The sequence below is a fragment of the Labeo rohita genome, chromosome 10, assembly GCF_022985175.1.
Source record: "Labeo rohita strain BAU-BD-2019 chromosome 10, IGBB_LRoh.1.0, whole genome shotgun sequence".
In the NCBI taxonomy this organism is placed as follows: domain Eukaryota; kingdom Metazoa; phylum Chordata; class Actinopteri; order Cypriniformes; family Cyprinidae; genus Labeo; species Labeo rohita.
The window spans coordinates 24,729,254-24,744,368 of NC_066878.1; the positions used below are offsets into that span (position 1 = coordinate 24,729,254).

General features: G+C 34.8%; 2 protein-coding genes across 5 annotated transcripts in view; one reads left to right on the forward strand and one right to left on the reverse strand.

Annotated features, from left to right (window-relative positions):
- The first annotated feature begins 3,457 nt into the window (after positions 1–3,457).
- Positions 3,458–8,423, forward strand: zgc:171929 (uncharacterized protein LOC100124596 homolog). Its single transcript, XM_051120402.1, has 4 exons — positions 3,458–3,596; positions 6,159–6,337; positions 6,416–6,599; positions 8,113–8,423. Exons 1-4 carry the CDS (start codon positions 3,506–3,508, stop codon positions 8,421–8,423), a joined length of 765 nt encoding a protein of 254 aa, XP_050976359.1. The 5' UTR covers positions 3,458–3,505.
- The window catches only part of LOC127171634 (myotonin-protein kinase), a 30,353-nt gene continuing 23,519 nt past the window's right edge, over positions 8,282–15,115 (reverse strand). For 2 of the 4 annotated variants that reach the window (XM_051120397.1, XM_051120398.1), the window contains exons 13-15: positions 14,785–14,831; positions 14,564–14,638; positions 8,282–12,475 (exon numbers count right to left, since the gene is read on the reverse strand). In XM_051120397.1, the coding sequence (XP_050976354.1) occupies positions 12,374–12,475; positions 14,564–14,638; positions 14,785–14,831 (224 nt within the window). In that variant the 3' untranslated portion in view covers positions 8,282–12,373. The remainder of the gene's footprint in view (positions 12,476–14,563; positions 14,639–14,784; positions 14,832–15,115) is intronic. The other 2 variants (XR_007828542.1, XM_051120399.1) reach the window with 2 other exon arrangements.

A 15,115-nucleotide genomic window follows, 5' to 3' on the forward strand; every position in this document is an offset into this window, starting at 1 on the left:
ATTTGCTTCTACTTTCTTTATGCCTAAAACACAAGCGATCAGTCAAGTCGTTTATTAGTGATTTGCACATGTGACTCGCGGTTCACTAGAAGTGAAATGAATGTGAAAGAACACGCATGAGTTACACTCAATCCAAACACAAACCAGAGAAAAACAGAGTTCAGGTAAAGCACAGAATGGGAGGAGATGAATTTTTATACACGTAAAACATCTCCGCATATGCACAAAGCAACAGTGAAGGGCTGAATTACTGCTAGAGGTAAAGCGAGAGAACAGATAGAGGACACACTGGAACAGTTGTGGGCGTGTCCTTCAGCTCGTCTGATTTGCATACGGTGACGCCACATCACTGATCTGAGAACAGACTGAACTGTAAACAGCGAGATGTTATAAAAGCCTTAAAATGAAAGTGAAGATGATTCATGTGACTTTGCACAAACAAAAATGCTTGAAACGCGTGCTTTTATACACCGTAGATCAACTGATCTGAGCGAAATAAAGCAATCAGTGTGATATAAAATGTAATTGTAAAGTCACACAAATCCATCATCTATTCCTCAAAACCAGATTGAGGTTGAAACGCCTTTATCTGCATTGTAAAAAGTCTCTGGAAACATTAAAAACCCGTTGAAAGAGATGAAAGCGCGTCTGGACTCTTTCAGGTGTCTTCGGTGTGTAGCGTGAAGGTCTGTTTGTGTCCAGCGGGTGTGGTTCACATTACAAACAGAGACATTTCCCAGTCAAACGCGCTGCCCGTCTTCATGTCTGAGCAGGTCAGCGCTCAAAGAAACATGCAAATGAGTGTGGAGTCGCTGTGTGGACTGTTTGACGCGCGTCTCCTGTCAGCTGTATGCGGTTCGGCTCGCAGATCCTCACTGAAACTCAACTGAGCGCAGACGCGGCGGCGCGTCAAGCCTCGCGGCGCTTTAGACGCGTCTCTGTCCCGCCGCGCGTTACTGCTCGCGCGCTCTCTCTCTCTCTGAACACATTTGCATACAGTTAGAGCGAGTGTGTGGATGACGGTATCTAGTGTACCTGTGTGTCCTTCAGCAGCACAACATGAAAACATCAGAACACAGATGCGTGTGCAAATGAGCGCATGTATGTTTTAGTAATTCACATTGTGTGAGTTCATCGCATCAAACTTCTGCATAAATGACACTTACTGCAGTTTGCATAATGGCACAGTGATGGACAGCGAGGCTTTATTTGTTGTTCGGAATCACAGTGCAGTGTTATTTTAGTATCACTGGAACATTATTGTTTTCATTTCTACATTATTTTATTTTAAATATTTATACATTTTTATATTTTCAACATTTTCCATTTTCATTTGAATGCTATTTTTTTTGTGACTTTGTGAAATTTTAATGACACTCATTTATCATGGAATATGATAATATTTTGTAATTATCATTTAAATCTGACTAGTTTTTAAACTGTGTGTCATAAACCCTAACCCTAATCTAAGGAAGATGTTATGGGGTTTCTTATCAAAATATGACTTTGTTACGGAACGGGCTGTTGATTTCATACATGTCCTCATATGGGGACACCGGGACTAAAAGCATGTTTATTACACATTTTGGGAGACTCAACAAATGAATAGAGAAAGATATTATATTTCAATATTCCTATAATAATATTGTATGAAAATCCTGTCTATTATTACTCCCATTATTGCACTATTTTTCATTACATTAGATTTAGTTTATATATACACATTGGATAAAATAAGAAAACCTGTTTATAGCCATTTTACACACATTTTGCATAAGGAAAAATGGTATATAATTCATTCTTTTATAACATAGTTGAGACTCATCTTTATACAAAGTTTGGTAAAAAAAAAAAAAAAAAATCCTGAAAACCAAAAATGTATTGGTGATTTAAAAAAATCAGTTGTTTTTGCCTATGCATGTTCATTCATGTCTTTTTATCTACCGAGGACATAGCATAACTTACGGATATATAATTTTAAGTTTTTGTTTTCACATTTTTTTCAATGCTTTTTTAATGCTTTTAATTTTTTACCAGGTCTCAGAAGGTAAAATAAAATGTTTTAGATTTTTATTGTGGTTTCAGAGTTAACATTTATCTTATTTCAATTAGCAATTTTTTGTTAGTATCACTGAGATACTATTATAGATTTTATGAATATTTTCAATTAGTTTAGTTATTTTTTATTCATTTTGTGGTGTTTTTGTATTTCAGCTTTAGTTTTATTTTCTAGTTTTGTGCAATTAGTGTTTTAACTTAGACTTATTTGAGTTAGTTTTTTAATGTCTATATAATTTGTATTAATTTTATTTCAGTTTTAGTTGGAGTTTTAGTTTATTTTAAATATATTAGTTATATTTTTATCTTTTCCATTTTCATTTTAATGTTAGTTATTTTTTTGTGATTTTTATTATTATTATTTTTAATATTACTATTTTAATTTTTTTTTCAAATTAGTAATTTTAGTGTCTAACGTGTATATATTTTTAATTCACATTTATTTCAGTTTTAGTTTTAGTTTCAGTCATTTTAATACTATCAAGTTAACCTAAATGAAAATTAGAAATGTTGAAATTAATACTATTATCGACATTACTGTTTGTTTATGTTTTTATTTCAGTTTAGTTTGAATGCATTTCCAGTTAGTTATTTTAGTCATTCAACTTCTACATAGTTTTAATTATTTGTTAATTTTTCTTTTAGTGCATCAAAGAAAATAAGAAATGTTGCCTTGATAAACAGCTTAAATAAAGTGTTTAAATCATTTTAGATTTTCATCTTGGTTTCAGAGTTAACATTTATTATTTTAAATAATAAATAATATTTCAGTTCGTTTTTTAACATCTACATAGTTGATTTGCAGTCAATTTAGTGCACAGTGGAAATGAGAAATGTTGTTTTGATGTTTCATTTCAGCGTTTCTCAACGTTTAACTCTAATAACCCTGCTGCAAGAGGCCCATTCTCTATCCCGCAGCTTATTTGCAGTGTTTTTGTCAGAGGCGGCGGGCGCATTAAAGCGCGTGATGCAGTTAGACTGACAGATAACTGATGGCGAAGCTTTTGACGTGTGAAGAAGAAAAGCACACCTGTTAGGACTAGAGAAAGCCATTCAAGCCCTTGGACCGGGAGGTTAACAGATAGTCAACAGTAAAGCAGGCGATTTGAATTGCCTTTGTCCTGGTTTAGGTGACATAAACCCGACAGACAATCAACTGGAACGCGAAATAAAAGCAACATTTTACTAGCAGCGCGGCCGAACGCGCTGTGCCCTTCAGCCCCGCGCCGCCAGAGGACCATTTGCATGGCAGGTCCAGTTAAATGAGGAGACCAGATTCTCTCTACCTGGCATGCAAACCAGCGGAGCAGCAGTTAAAGCAGCGTGCGCACGCACAGGTGTGTCTTCCTCTCTCCAGAGATATGGAAATCATCCGCTCTCAGATTGACTCTCTAGACAGCGAGCCGTAGAGCGGAGGAGCGGGTCAGTCTCGGCCCGACGTCTCGACATGCCGCGCTCGTTCCTGGTCAAGAGGAAGCAGTCGGCCTGCGCCGGGTGGCAGTGGAAGGAACCCGAGCCCTGCTTCGGTCCAAACACAGGTAGCGCATCTCAGAAATCGGCAGGTCGTCTTCATTTATTCACCTCCTGACTGGACTAACGCCGCGCAACACAAGGAAGACCAGCGGAGGTTTGCTTGTAGTTTAGGCACTGAGAGTTTGATTCACAAGCTTGCGATTCGATTCAGTTTGATTCATTTGGATATAAAGGACGAATGCTGTTTATATTATATTAAAGTGATTCGGAAACAAATTTAAATTATTTTATAAACAATTATTGGAAGAACTGTTTATTGTTAAAATAATTGTTCTATTCTAATCATAAGATAAACATTGTGTTTCTTGTTTTATTCTATTTTTATGATTCTATTATTACTCATAAACTGATAAAACATTGTAGTTTCCACTTTAGTTTGTTGTTGATATATAAACATTTAAACTGTGGACGTCAGAACTTGTTTTCACGATCGATTAATTCAAGCTGAATTAACAAGTTCAGTAAAATGACTATTTATAGTGCATATACTCATGAAAACGCTTCTCTTTTCTCGTTTTTTTAGCTGACTACTGAGGTTATGTTCACTGAACGCCTTTCTGAAGTAAATGTGACTTTACGCGACTATTTTTCACAAGCTGATTTCTTGACGTGTTTTTGCGGTCGAAACACTGATTAATCGATTACGTAACTGAGTGAGTTTTGATTTTGAAAATCTGGAATCTGAGGGTGCAAGAAAATTTTAATATTGAGAAAATCACCTTTAAAGTTGTCCAGATGAAGTTCTTAGCAATGCATATTACTAATCAAAAATTAAGTTCTGATATATTTACAGTAGGAAATTTACAAAATATCTTCATGGAACATGATCTTTACTTAATATGATTTTGGCATAAAAGTAAATTCAATCATTTTGACGCATACAATCTATTGTACATTGTGCTACTTAAGACTAGTTTTGTGGTCTGGGGTCACATATGATAATTGATTAAAATTTTAAAAAAATCTATATTTTTAACCCTATTCTTCAAAATTCAATCCCGCAGAACACAGTCTTGAAAGTTTGAATGACATGAGGGTGAATAAATGATGACAGAATGACTGATTTTTAAACATTTCAAATCTGAATTAAGTGCAATGTTTGAGAAATGCTGTATTTGTTAAGTTACGATGTAAATATTTTAATACATTTAGCTACATACATAAGAAAGCTCAAAGATCTCAGTATGATCTTGAACATTTGTCATCAGTGATCTGTTTTTCTAGCTGTAGACTCACACTGACGGATCACTATTCACTCATACGAGTATTTTATTTTCTATTTCTGTGGAAAACACTTTCATAAACACGATCTTAGAGCTCCAGGTGAGTCGCCTTTGTCCTCCTGTTGGCGATGACTCATTTTGACTAACTGGAAATCCAAATTACACACTTTACATACTCGTCAACTAACAGATCTGTTTTATTTTATTGTGTTAAATTAGAACAAAAACTTTAAATCAAAAATTGTTCACAGAAGGAATGACACATTAAAGAGATTAAGTTTTTTGATTTATTTACATATTTTTGAAACAAAGAAACATTACAAAGTGAAAGAGACAATAATAATAATAGTAAATGCAATAATTTTGATAGCGTTTTTGGATGACTTTATGCATGTTATTTTTTATTTTATAATAACAATAAAAATGATAATTAATAAGTGTTTTACTTTATAATAATAATAATTTATATATATATATATATATATATATATATAACTTTTTTTTTCAGTTTTAGATTTAATTTCTTTCTGGCTAGTAATTTTAGTGTCTTGTGTCTAATGACTATTCATTTTCTTTCAGTTTTGGTTTTAGTTTCAGTCATTTTAATACTTGAAGTTAAACTAAATGGAAATTAGAAATGTTGTCAAATTAAATAAGTGCACATAAATAAATACTATTATTGTTATTACTATTTGTTTATGTTTTTTTCAGTTTAGTTTTAATGTATTTCTAGTTAGTTATTTTAGTCATTCAACTTTAACTCATTTCAGCTGTTTTTTTTTTTTTTTATAAATGTCTAAAATCAAATTAAGAGATGTTGCATATTCATACAAGCATATGTATGAAGAGTATTTCTTTAAAATGAGCATTTCTTTCTGGCTTTTTTTCCCCTAGGTTTGTTTATTGATTTTAATAAAAAAAATACAATATTACAAATATTGTACAATTGTAATATTGTACATATTTGTGACCCTGTACCACAAAACCAGTCGTAAGGGTCATTTTTTTGAAACCGAGGTTTATACATCATCTGAAAGCTGAACAAATAAGCTTTTTTTATGGTTTGTTAGTATAGGGAATATTTGTCTGAGATACAACTACTTGAAAATCTGTAATCTGAGGGCACAAGAAAATTATTTTTGCTATTGCTACAAAAATATACCCGTGATACTCAAGACTGGTTTTGTGCTCCAGGGTCACATTCGTTACTGTTAATATGGTGTTTTATTTATAAAAACCAATAAACAAACCTAGGAAAAAAGAATGACGACTGAGTCTCATGAGCACTGAAAGATCACTAGACCAATAATAATTGTCTGTAATTGTCTAATGTGTGTGTTTCAGTGTCTGTACAGAGTCCCAGTGCTGATCTGGAGTCAGTGTCTGAGTGCGCTCATGACATCCACAAACACACACCTGCTTCTGCTCCCGCTGCTCTGGAGCGTCACAGGGAGGATTATGGGATAGAGAGAGTTCAGCCGTCTCAGAGCAGCCTTTCTCCTCCTCCTGCACTGGCCTGCAAGGTGAAGCATCTGAAGATCCTCAAGATCTGAACCTGCTGAATCTTCAGAAATCTCACGTGTTTCTCTCTCTGCTTTCAGGCGCGTGAATCCGGCGGCTCGTCTGAGTTCCTGTGCTCCGTGTGTCACAAAGTGTTTCCACTGCAGCGCATGCTGACGCGTCACCTCAAGTGCCACAGCCTGATCAAGAGACACCCGTGCAGGTTCTGCGGGAAAGGCTTCAACGACACCTTCGACCTGAAGAGACACATGAGAACACACACCGGTGAGATCACAACCAGTATACACACTAAAAATGACTAAATCTCTTTTTGGCTGCATTTATTTGGTCAAAAATACAGTTAAAATTGTGAAATATTATTACAATTTAAAACAGCTGTTTTCTATGTGAATATCTGTTAAACTGTAATTTATTTCTGTGATGCGCAGCTGAATTTTCAGCATCATTACTCCAGTCTTCAGTGTCACATGATCCTTCAGAAATCATTCTAATATACTGATTTGCTGTTCAAGAAACATTTCTGATTATTAGCAATGTTGAAAACAGTTTATATAAAAATTCTAATATATATTATTTATCACTTCAATATATTTATTATAAATTATTCTTAAAATATTTATAAATGGCATATTTTAGTTGAAAACATGATACATTTTATCATTCAGGATTCTTTGATGAATACAAGGTTCAAAAGAACAGCATTTATTTGAAATATAAATATTTTGAAACATTCAATGTCACTTTTGATCCATTTAATGCAGCCTTAATAAATGTATTTAAAAAAAAAAAACAGAAAATCTTTTACTTGCATGCATTATGATACCAAACAATGCTACTGTAGTATTTTTGAGATACTATTAGTTTTTAATAATATTTTTATTATTATTAGTTTTATATATATATATATATATATAAAACTAATATATATATAAAACTAATAATAATAAAAATATTATTAAAAACTAATAGTATCTCAAAAAAAAAAAAAAAAAAAAAAAAAATTATATATATATATATTCTGTTTTCTTTTTAATTATAGTAAATTTCTTTTGTCATTTTGTGGTGTTTTTGTCATTTTTATTAGTTTTTGTTTTGTTTTATTTTTACTCCAGTTTGAAGCTAACGTAATTTTATTTTAGGCTATTTCAAATAATGATTTTTTTTAAAATGTTTTCAGTACTAGTTAATTTAAGTTATCTTTATCTGAATAATGCTTTATACAAAAGATTTTATTTAAAGCAGTATCACAATATTATGGAAGCCTGTTTCCACCACTGAATAAAAAATTAAAACTTACTCTCACAATTCTGACTTTTTTTCTCAGAATTTTGTGATATAAACTCGCAAATCTGTGAACATATCACTCTCTTTTTTTTCTCCTCAGATCTGGACTTTCGCAATTGCGAGTTTATATCTCACAATTCAGAGAAAAAATGTCAGAATTGTGAGATAAAAAGTCACAATTACCTTATTTATTTTTTATTCAGTGGCAGAAATGGGCTTCCATACAATATTAAACAGGTTAAACAATCAAAACACGCCCCTATCTTAATAGCCCCGCCCCCAAATTCACAAACACACAATGCACCTCCACTGTCATGACTGGACACGCCCCTTACTGCTGATTGGCTACAAGTGTGTATGAGTTTTGTACTCGGTCCGATCCACTCAAAAGAAATCACACACTGCACCTTCAACTGATCCAACCCTGATTCCTATAAACAGGAAGCGGACACTCTCCAGGTTCTGAGCCGCGTCTCTGTCTCTCTGCGCGCAGGTATCCGTCCGTACCGCTGTGATCTGTGTGAGAAAGCGTTCACGCAGCGCTGCTCTCTGGAGTCTCACCTGCGGAAGATCCACGGCGTGCGGCAGCAGTACGCGTACCGTCAGCGGCGCTCCAAGATCTTCGTGTGCGAGGACTGCGGCTTCACCTCCAGCCGGCCGGACGAGTACTTCCTCCACGTCAGACAGCAGCACCCGAGCAGCCCGGCGCTGCGCCGCTACTACCGCAAACACATGCTGGAGAGCCCGTCGCAGCACAGCATCGCCCCCTTCATGCTGTATCCTGCCTCAGGACTCTACATGTGAACTCTAGTGTGTGCAGACTAGAAAACGGCATGCATACTATGCACAGTATACTCACATGACAGGCCTTCGTGTACAATATCTTGATTTAAGGATGTTTAGATATTAGTACTGGAAAACAAAAATACTGAGGCAGATATTAGTTTTTTGCGGTGTGTGCAACATTTAATGCCTTGACTATGAATTTAAGAGTTAAAACTTTCTGAAGCATTAACTTGTGGAAGGTGTGAATTAAGATGTTGCAAGACTTGAAGAAACCCTGCATGAGATGAAGATAGTGCAACATTATCTTCATTATTTTGGCACTTGAGGATTTAAACATGCAGCATATATGAACACAATGTTTCAAATAAATATCTTTGCATAATGCGCGCTATTTCACAGCCTGCTTTACTATATTCTGTTCACTGTATTCTTTTCAACAGTTTTCCATGATTAAAATTCAAATAAATCTTCATTTCTCAATATATCAAATGCCGCTCATTCAGCTTAATTCTGAACAGTGTATCATATTATGAATTTTTGTCTTTTTATTTCATCTATATAAATGTACAAATTATTTTAAAAATGTATAAAAAATAATTTAAAATATAATTTAAAATAATATATAATTAAGAAAATTAAAATATAATTTTAAATATATTATAAATTATTATTATTTAGATTAATAATTTACACAGATATAAAATACTTCCACATAATATCACTAAATAATATCTGTATATATTCCATGGAGGTAAATGATGACAGAATCCTTTCTTTAGGATGAACTATTTCTTTAAAGCAGTGTTTCCCAAACTGGGGTTCACAAGCTGAAAAGCTAGTAATTAATAAAATAAAAATAAATAAAAATACATGTAGAATTTAAAATTCAAGCACTGAAAATTATGCATTCAATAAAAAATATTAAATATTTTTTATTTACCTGCATATCACTGTGACTATTAACTGACATCACAAAATGTGGATGAAATATTGAAATATTGAAAATATTTCAGCTGACAAAAAAAAGGATACAAAGGGCAGACAAGCACACGGTTGAACACGTCCATGGCTTGGGATTCACCACTAGAGGGAGTAAATGCACTAAACACAATGACAGACAATGAAACTGAACACAACATGAGTCTGTATGGAGGAATAAAACACACTCACTCAGGATGATGTTTCTGCAGCTGTCCCGCTCAAAATCACATGGGTCACTGTGTTCACCATCACAACCTCAACCTGAAACTGACAGCTGATTATCACAAGAGACTGAAACCACACCCACTCAGTATAGAATACAGAAGCCCCACCCACCCAATTTAGAGTGCTGAAGCCACACCCACTCTATACAGAGGGCAAAAGCCAAATCCACTCCATACAGAGAATATAAGCCACACCCACTCAATGTAGAACACAGAAGCCATGCCCACTCATTTATAGAATATAGGGAGAAAGCCACACCCACTTAATTTAGAGTACAGAAGCAACACGCACTCTATACAGTGGACCAAAGCCACACCCACTCATGAGCTAATGAGATATCATGAGCCACGCCCACTTTTAGAACAATGAACTCATTTTAAAGTACAGTTGCCACACCCACTCTATACATAGGGCAAAAGCCACACCCACTCAATTTAGAGCAGGGGTGTCCAACTCCGGTCCTGGAGGGCCGTGACCCTAATTAAACACACCTGATCCAACTAATCAAGTCCTTCAGGCTTAATTGAAAACTGCATAGTATGTGTGTTGGAGCAAGGTTGGAACAAAACTCTGCAGGGCTGTAGCCCTCTAGGAATTGAGTTTGACACCCCTGACTTAGAGTATAGAAGCTACATCCACCCTTTTTAGGGTACAAAAGCCACACCCACTCTATACAGAAGACAAAAGCCACACCCACTCCATTCAGATATCATAAGCCACGCCCATTTTTAAAAACACAAAGGCACACCCACTCAAATTAACTGCTGAAGCCACACCCACTCCATACAGGGGACATAAGCCACGCCCAGTCAAGAGGACAAAACCCACTTCACACAGAGGACAGAAGCTATGCCTACTCATTTTAAAGTACAGTAGCCACACCCACTTAATACAGATGACAAAAGGCACACCCGCTCAATTTATAGTGCAGAAGCCACACACACTTGATTTAGGGTGCTGAAGCCACACCCACTCCATTTACATAGCATAAGCCACACCCACTCATTTTAGAACACAGAAGCCACACCCACTCAATTTAAGTACTGAAGCCACACCCACTCCATACTGGGGACATTAAGGCAGTCGCACACCGGATGAAAAGTGCAGCGCCTCCCTGCGCCGTGTTTAGAACAACTCGTACAAACAAGTACAATTTAGGGACTGCAGACAGACACCGAATTACGTCACTCATAGAAAACAATGTGCTCAAATTTTAAAGACGTGGCACGATGCAGTGCAGCACTTTGAGCTCCGCCTACTCAATTTAAAGTATAATAGCCACACCCACTTCATATAGAAGACAGAAGTCACACCCACTCAATTTTGAGGTACAGAAGCCACACCCACTCCGCCCAAAGTCATTTCACTTGTTCTTACAGGACTTTGCTGGGGGAAAAAAAGCCATTTAAACCACAAAGCAAATGTGCGTTTAACAAACTGACACATCTTTCTAGGACAAATACAACAAACTCACACTGTTAAATAAATAAGCCAACTTTATTTCTAAATTACTCACTCTTAAATAGTTTTTAATGTTTAAAACAACTTCAATTCACTTGATTTGTACAAAATATATCTCTGGTAAATAATGTAGTATACGATAGTTTGAACTCATCATGTCATGCACACAAACACGTGCGGTTTAACAGACGGCACTCGGCGTACGGCGCGTCATGCTCGCGTCTAGATGATCGGCCGCATTCTGCCTGTATGAACAACACGGAATGAGGGTTACCATCTAGAGACGGCTGTGCTTCATCTGTTTCGGTGCCTTTACAGCAGATTCAGAGCTGGTGATGCTGTTAGTGTCACTGCGAGTATAAACCTACACACACACACACACACACACACACACACACCAAGCATCTGAATTGTGGGAGAATAAACTACATGATTCTCAGTGCAGATTCCCATGAACACCAGGGAAAAGCAGGACAGCAACAAACCCAACGTACTGTAAACAAACTACGCTGACAGAACAGTTCAGAATCTCATTCATGTAAGGCAAACCCTTTTACATTTACAGCCATGCACATCAATATTCTGATATGAATCAGAATTTGGCAATATTCAGATTAGAATATTCTGATTGCCTGATTCGGTTTAAGACAATATTTAAATTCTCCAAATTCTGGAATAAGCCTGTTTTTAATGGGGAACTTGTTGCATGTAAACACCTTATTCAGAATATCCACTAAAAGGAGATTCACATGCTCAGACCGCAGAGAATTATGGGTGATAACAGATGTTTAGCTGTAGAATTAAGGAATGGAAACTCATTCCTGGAGTGGCAATGAATAGAAATTGATTTTAACACTTATTATTATTATTATTGACATTTGCCAGCTCTTTCCAGTTGGTGTTAGATTTTTTGAGCATTTCTGACGTGTTTGAATTTTAATCAAATTGTGTAAAATTGTAATAAAAATAACAGCATAATCAAAGGCAGCATCTGGACTCTCTCAGGAAATCTTTTGGGAAACAGTAAGAAAAAAAAACAAGTGTAGATCAGCAGACCTAAAACAACCATATTTACCCACATAAACATCATATTCAGAATAAGGCTGCAATCAGAATATGGAGCTTAAACGGTTTGATGTGCATGTAAACGCAACTGGTGAATCAGATTCACTCAATCGGCCACGACGATGTAAAGGTTTTATAGACTGGAACTGAAGAATAGAAAAGTAGAGATCAGACTAGAGTAGATCACAGTCTGTGCAGCTTCACTGAAGCATCTGCTGTAGACTATCTAGTGTTCTTCAGCAAAGGTCAGCGCTGCAGTTTCGCTCCCACAGCTGCAGTTCAGTCCCCTCGGCACAAACCAGCAGATACGACTCACTCCTCACCTGCGGCCTCCGCACCTGTCAAAAAAAAAAAAAAATTTAAATAAATATATATATATTAAATATATTAGGCTGTTAACTTAATAATATATATAACAAAATATAACACAGTTAATCAGATATATATATATATATATATATATATATATATATATAATAAATATATATATATATGAATATATATATATATATATTCAGTAAATAAGAAGCTGATATGGTGTTATATTTTAAACACAATATTAATTCTGCAGATAACGTATTACATTTGAAGCCACAGCAGAATTGTTGCAAGTCTCAGAGCAAAACAGCGATGTTTAGTTTCTGAATGAATCTGCGTTTTGAATGAATCAGGTGAATCAATGATTCAAAGGCCCATTTATAAAGAGAGCCATTTACTTAACTCCTGAATGAATCAGCCATTTGAACGAATTGAATGAATAAATGATTTAGTGGCAGATTTAGTTTCTTATTTAGAGTATCAATTTGTTAAAAAAAAAAAAAATAAATAAAATAAAAACATTAAAGAGATTTTTTTTTTTATTCTGTCATCATTTACTCACCCTCATGTCGTTTCAAACCTTTCATTTGTGGAACATGAAAGAAGGTGTTCTGAAGACTGTTGGTAATAAAGCTCTTTTGGTTACCAATGACTTTCCTCATAATAATAAAAAATACTGAGATGTTTCTCAAATGATCTTTTATGTTCCATAGTTATAATTTACCTTGCTTAAATGTCTATGTGTAATAAATTCTATGTTAAATCAAATAATACAATTTGTAATGTCTACTTGATACTTTGTCATTTAACACAAAAATAGCTTTAAATAATCTTTTGTGGGTATTTTCCCAGTCTAATTTATTTTGCAATTAATTAGATTAATTATTTATTTAATAATTATTATTAATTAGGTTACAAATTTTAAGGACTGTCACATATATATATATATATATATATATATATATATATGTGTGTGTATATGTGTATATTTATATTTACATTTTGTAAAAATATTCTGAAACACTTTTAATTATTTTTTTTTTTTTATATAGTTGTAGTTGTCAGTTAGTAAATTTAGAACTTTACTTTTAATAAATAATTTCAGTTTGTTGCCAAGGCAGCATTTCTAATTTCCATTTAGTTTTTCATTAAATATTTATATTTTATTTTAGCAATGTGTCAATTAACAAATGTTTTTTAATAGTTTTAGTTTATGATTACAACACTGATCTAAAGTAGAGCTGCATGATATATTAAAATAAAATCAGTACTATGGCTTAGTGTGATTGTCAGGCTGTAATTTAATTAATTAAATATATGCACCACAGTTTTGGCATGCTTCACTCTAAAACCAGAAGAAATTTAAATGAATTAAGAAATTAAGAAGTTAATGGAGAAATTAAGACATAAATATTAATATTGTAATTTCACTAACACTATAATTTATTTTAATTGTAATAATTAAAATCCCCCACAATAAACTTTTAGTAGAGTACATTTTAATAGAGTACAAAACACTTCTTTACAAAACACCACATCTTTACCAGATTACCAGTTTGCAGGTTTAATTTACATTTATGCATTTAGCAGATGCTTCTATCCACAGTGATTACCAAGCAATTAAAATAATTTTTAAGCCAAGTTTATTAGTTAGTTGTTTATTTTTATTGCCATATCAGTATCTAAGGCTATATTCATGGCGTTGGAGTTGGAAAAATACAAGACTTACAAACACAAAATAAAACCAAAGCAGCACAAATATACAGCAAATACAATTACACAAGATTTTTTAAAATTAACATATGATTAAAAAAAAAAAAAACTAAAATAATTTCAGGCAAAATCTTAGTAAACAGGTTTTATCATAATCATACTTCATAAAAAAAAGTTTTGTACTTGCATTCAAACAGGACAGTTCAATGAAATATATATTTAAAGTTGGTCTTCGCCTTTAAGCAAAAAGGCGCCAAGTTTATCAGAAAGCTAGACTAGGAAACCAAGTCTAAAACAAATGAAACTATTTTGATTTAAAAAAAAATTGGTTGTGTTTTCAGTCTGATTTCTGATATGTGTAATTCTGATGCAGTATTGTGTGTGAGTTCACTCACCCTGTTGAAGAGCAGCAGGTGGCGGTGCAGCGGCGTCACTAGCGGGTAATGGCAGGCAGGGGGCGTCGCTGAGCTCTACAAACATCAGGTTTGTCAATCAGTTTTCAATGCAATGTCCCTGATATTTGCAGCTCCACACACACGGATCATGACACAATGACAGACGAAAGGACACGCAGCCATGACAGATGCAATGCTAAAGGGTGCTAAGAGAGGCTTACGTCCCGCACGGGGTCCTGACAGCGCAGCGGCCGACACACACACAGCTCTGTGATTGGAGGAGAAACAGGCATTAGATCGGCCTCTGCCAACGCACGCACGCACACACACACACACACACACACACACACACACTCACTCACTCATACTGTGATGCCACTGTGAGCTGAACGGCAGAGCGTGAGGAAACATCATGCGTGAGCGCAGGTCACAAACAGAAGAACTGCAGGAACCTCCTGAGACATTATCAGTCTCCTCACAAGCAGAACACTGTCTTAAACAGGTCACACTCTGTTTGTGCAAGTATTATAAAGCTAACTTTAAGACTTTGTA

What these genes read in the sequence shown, in the direction of transcription:
- zgc:171929 (XM_051120402.1), top strand. Translation starts at nt 3,506, where the DNA reads ATGCCGCGCTCGTTCCTGGTCAAGAGGAAGCAGTCGGCCTGCGCCGGG. An exon ending in CTGCTTCGGTCCAAACACAG is followed by an intron (nt 3,597 to 6,158) that starts GTAGCGCATCTC and finishes TGTGTGTTTCAG; the next exon opens with TGTCTGTACAGAGTCCCAGT. An exon ending in CTCCTGCACTGGCCTGCAAG is followed by an intron (nt 6,338 to 6,415) that starts GTGAAGCATCTG and finishes CTCTGCTTTCAG; the next exon opens with GCGCGTGAATCCGGCGGCTC.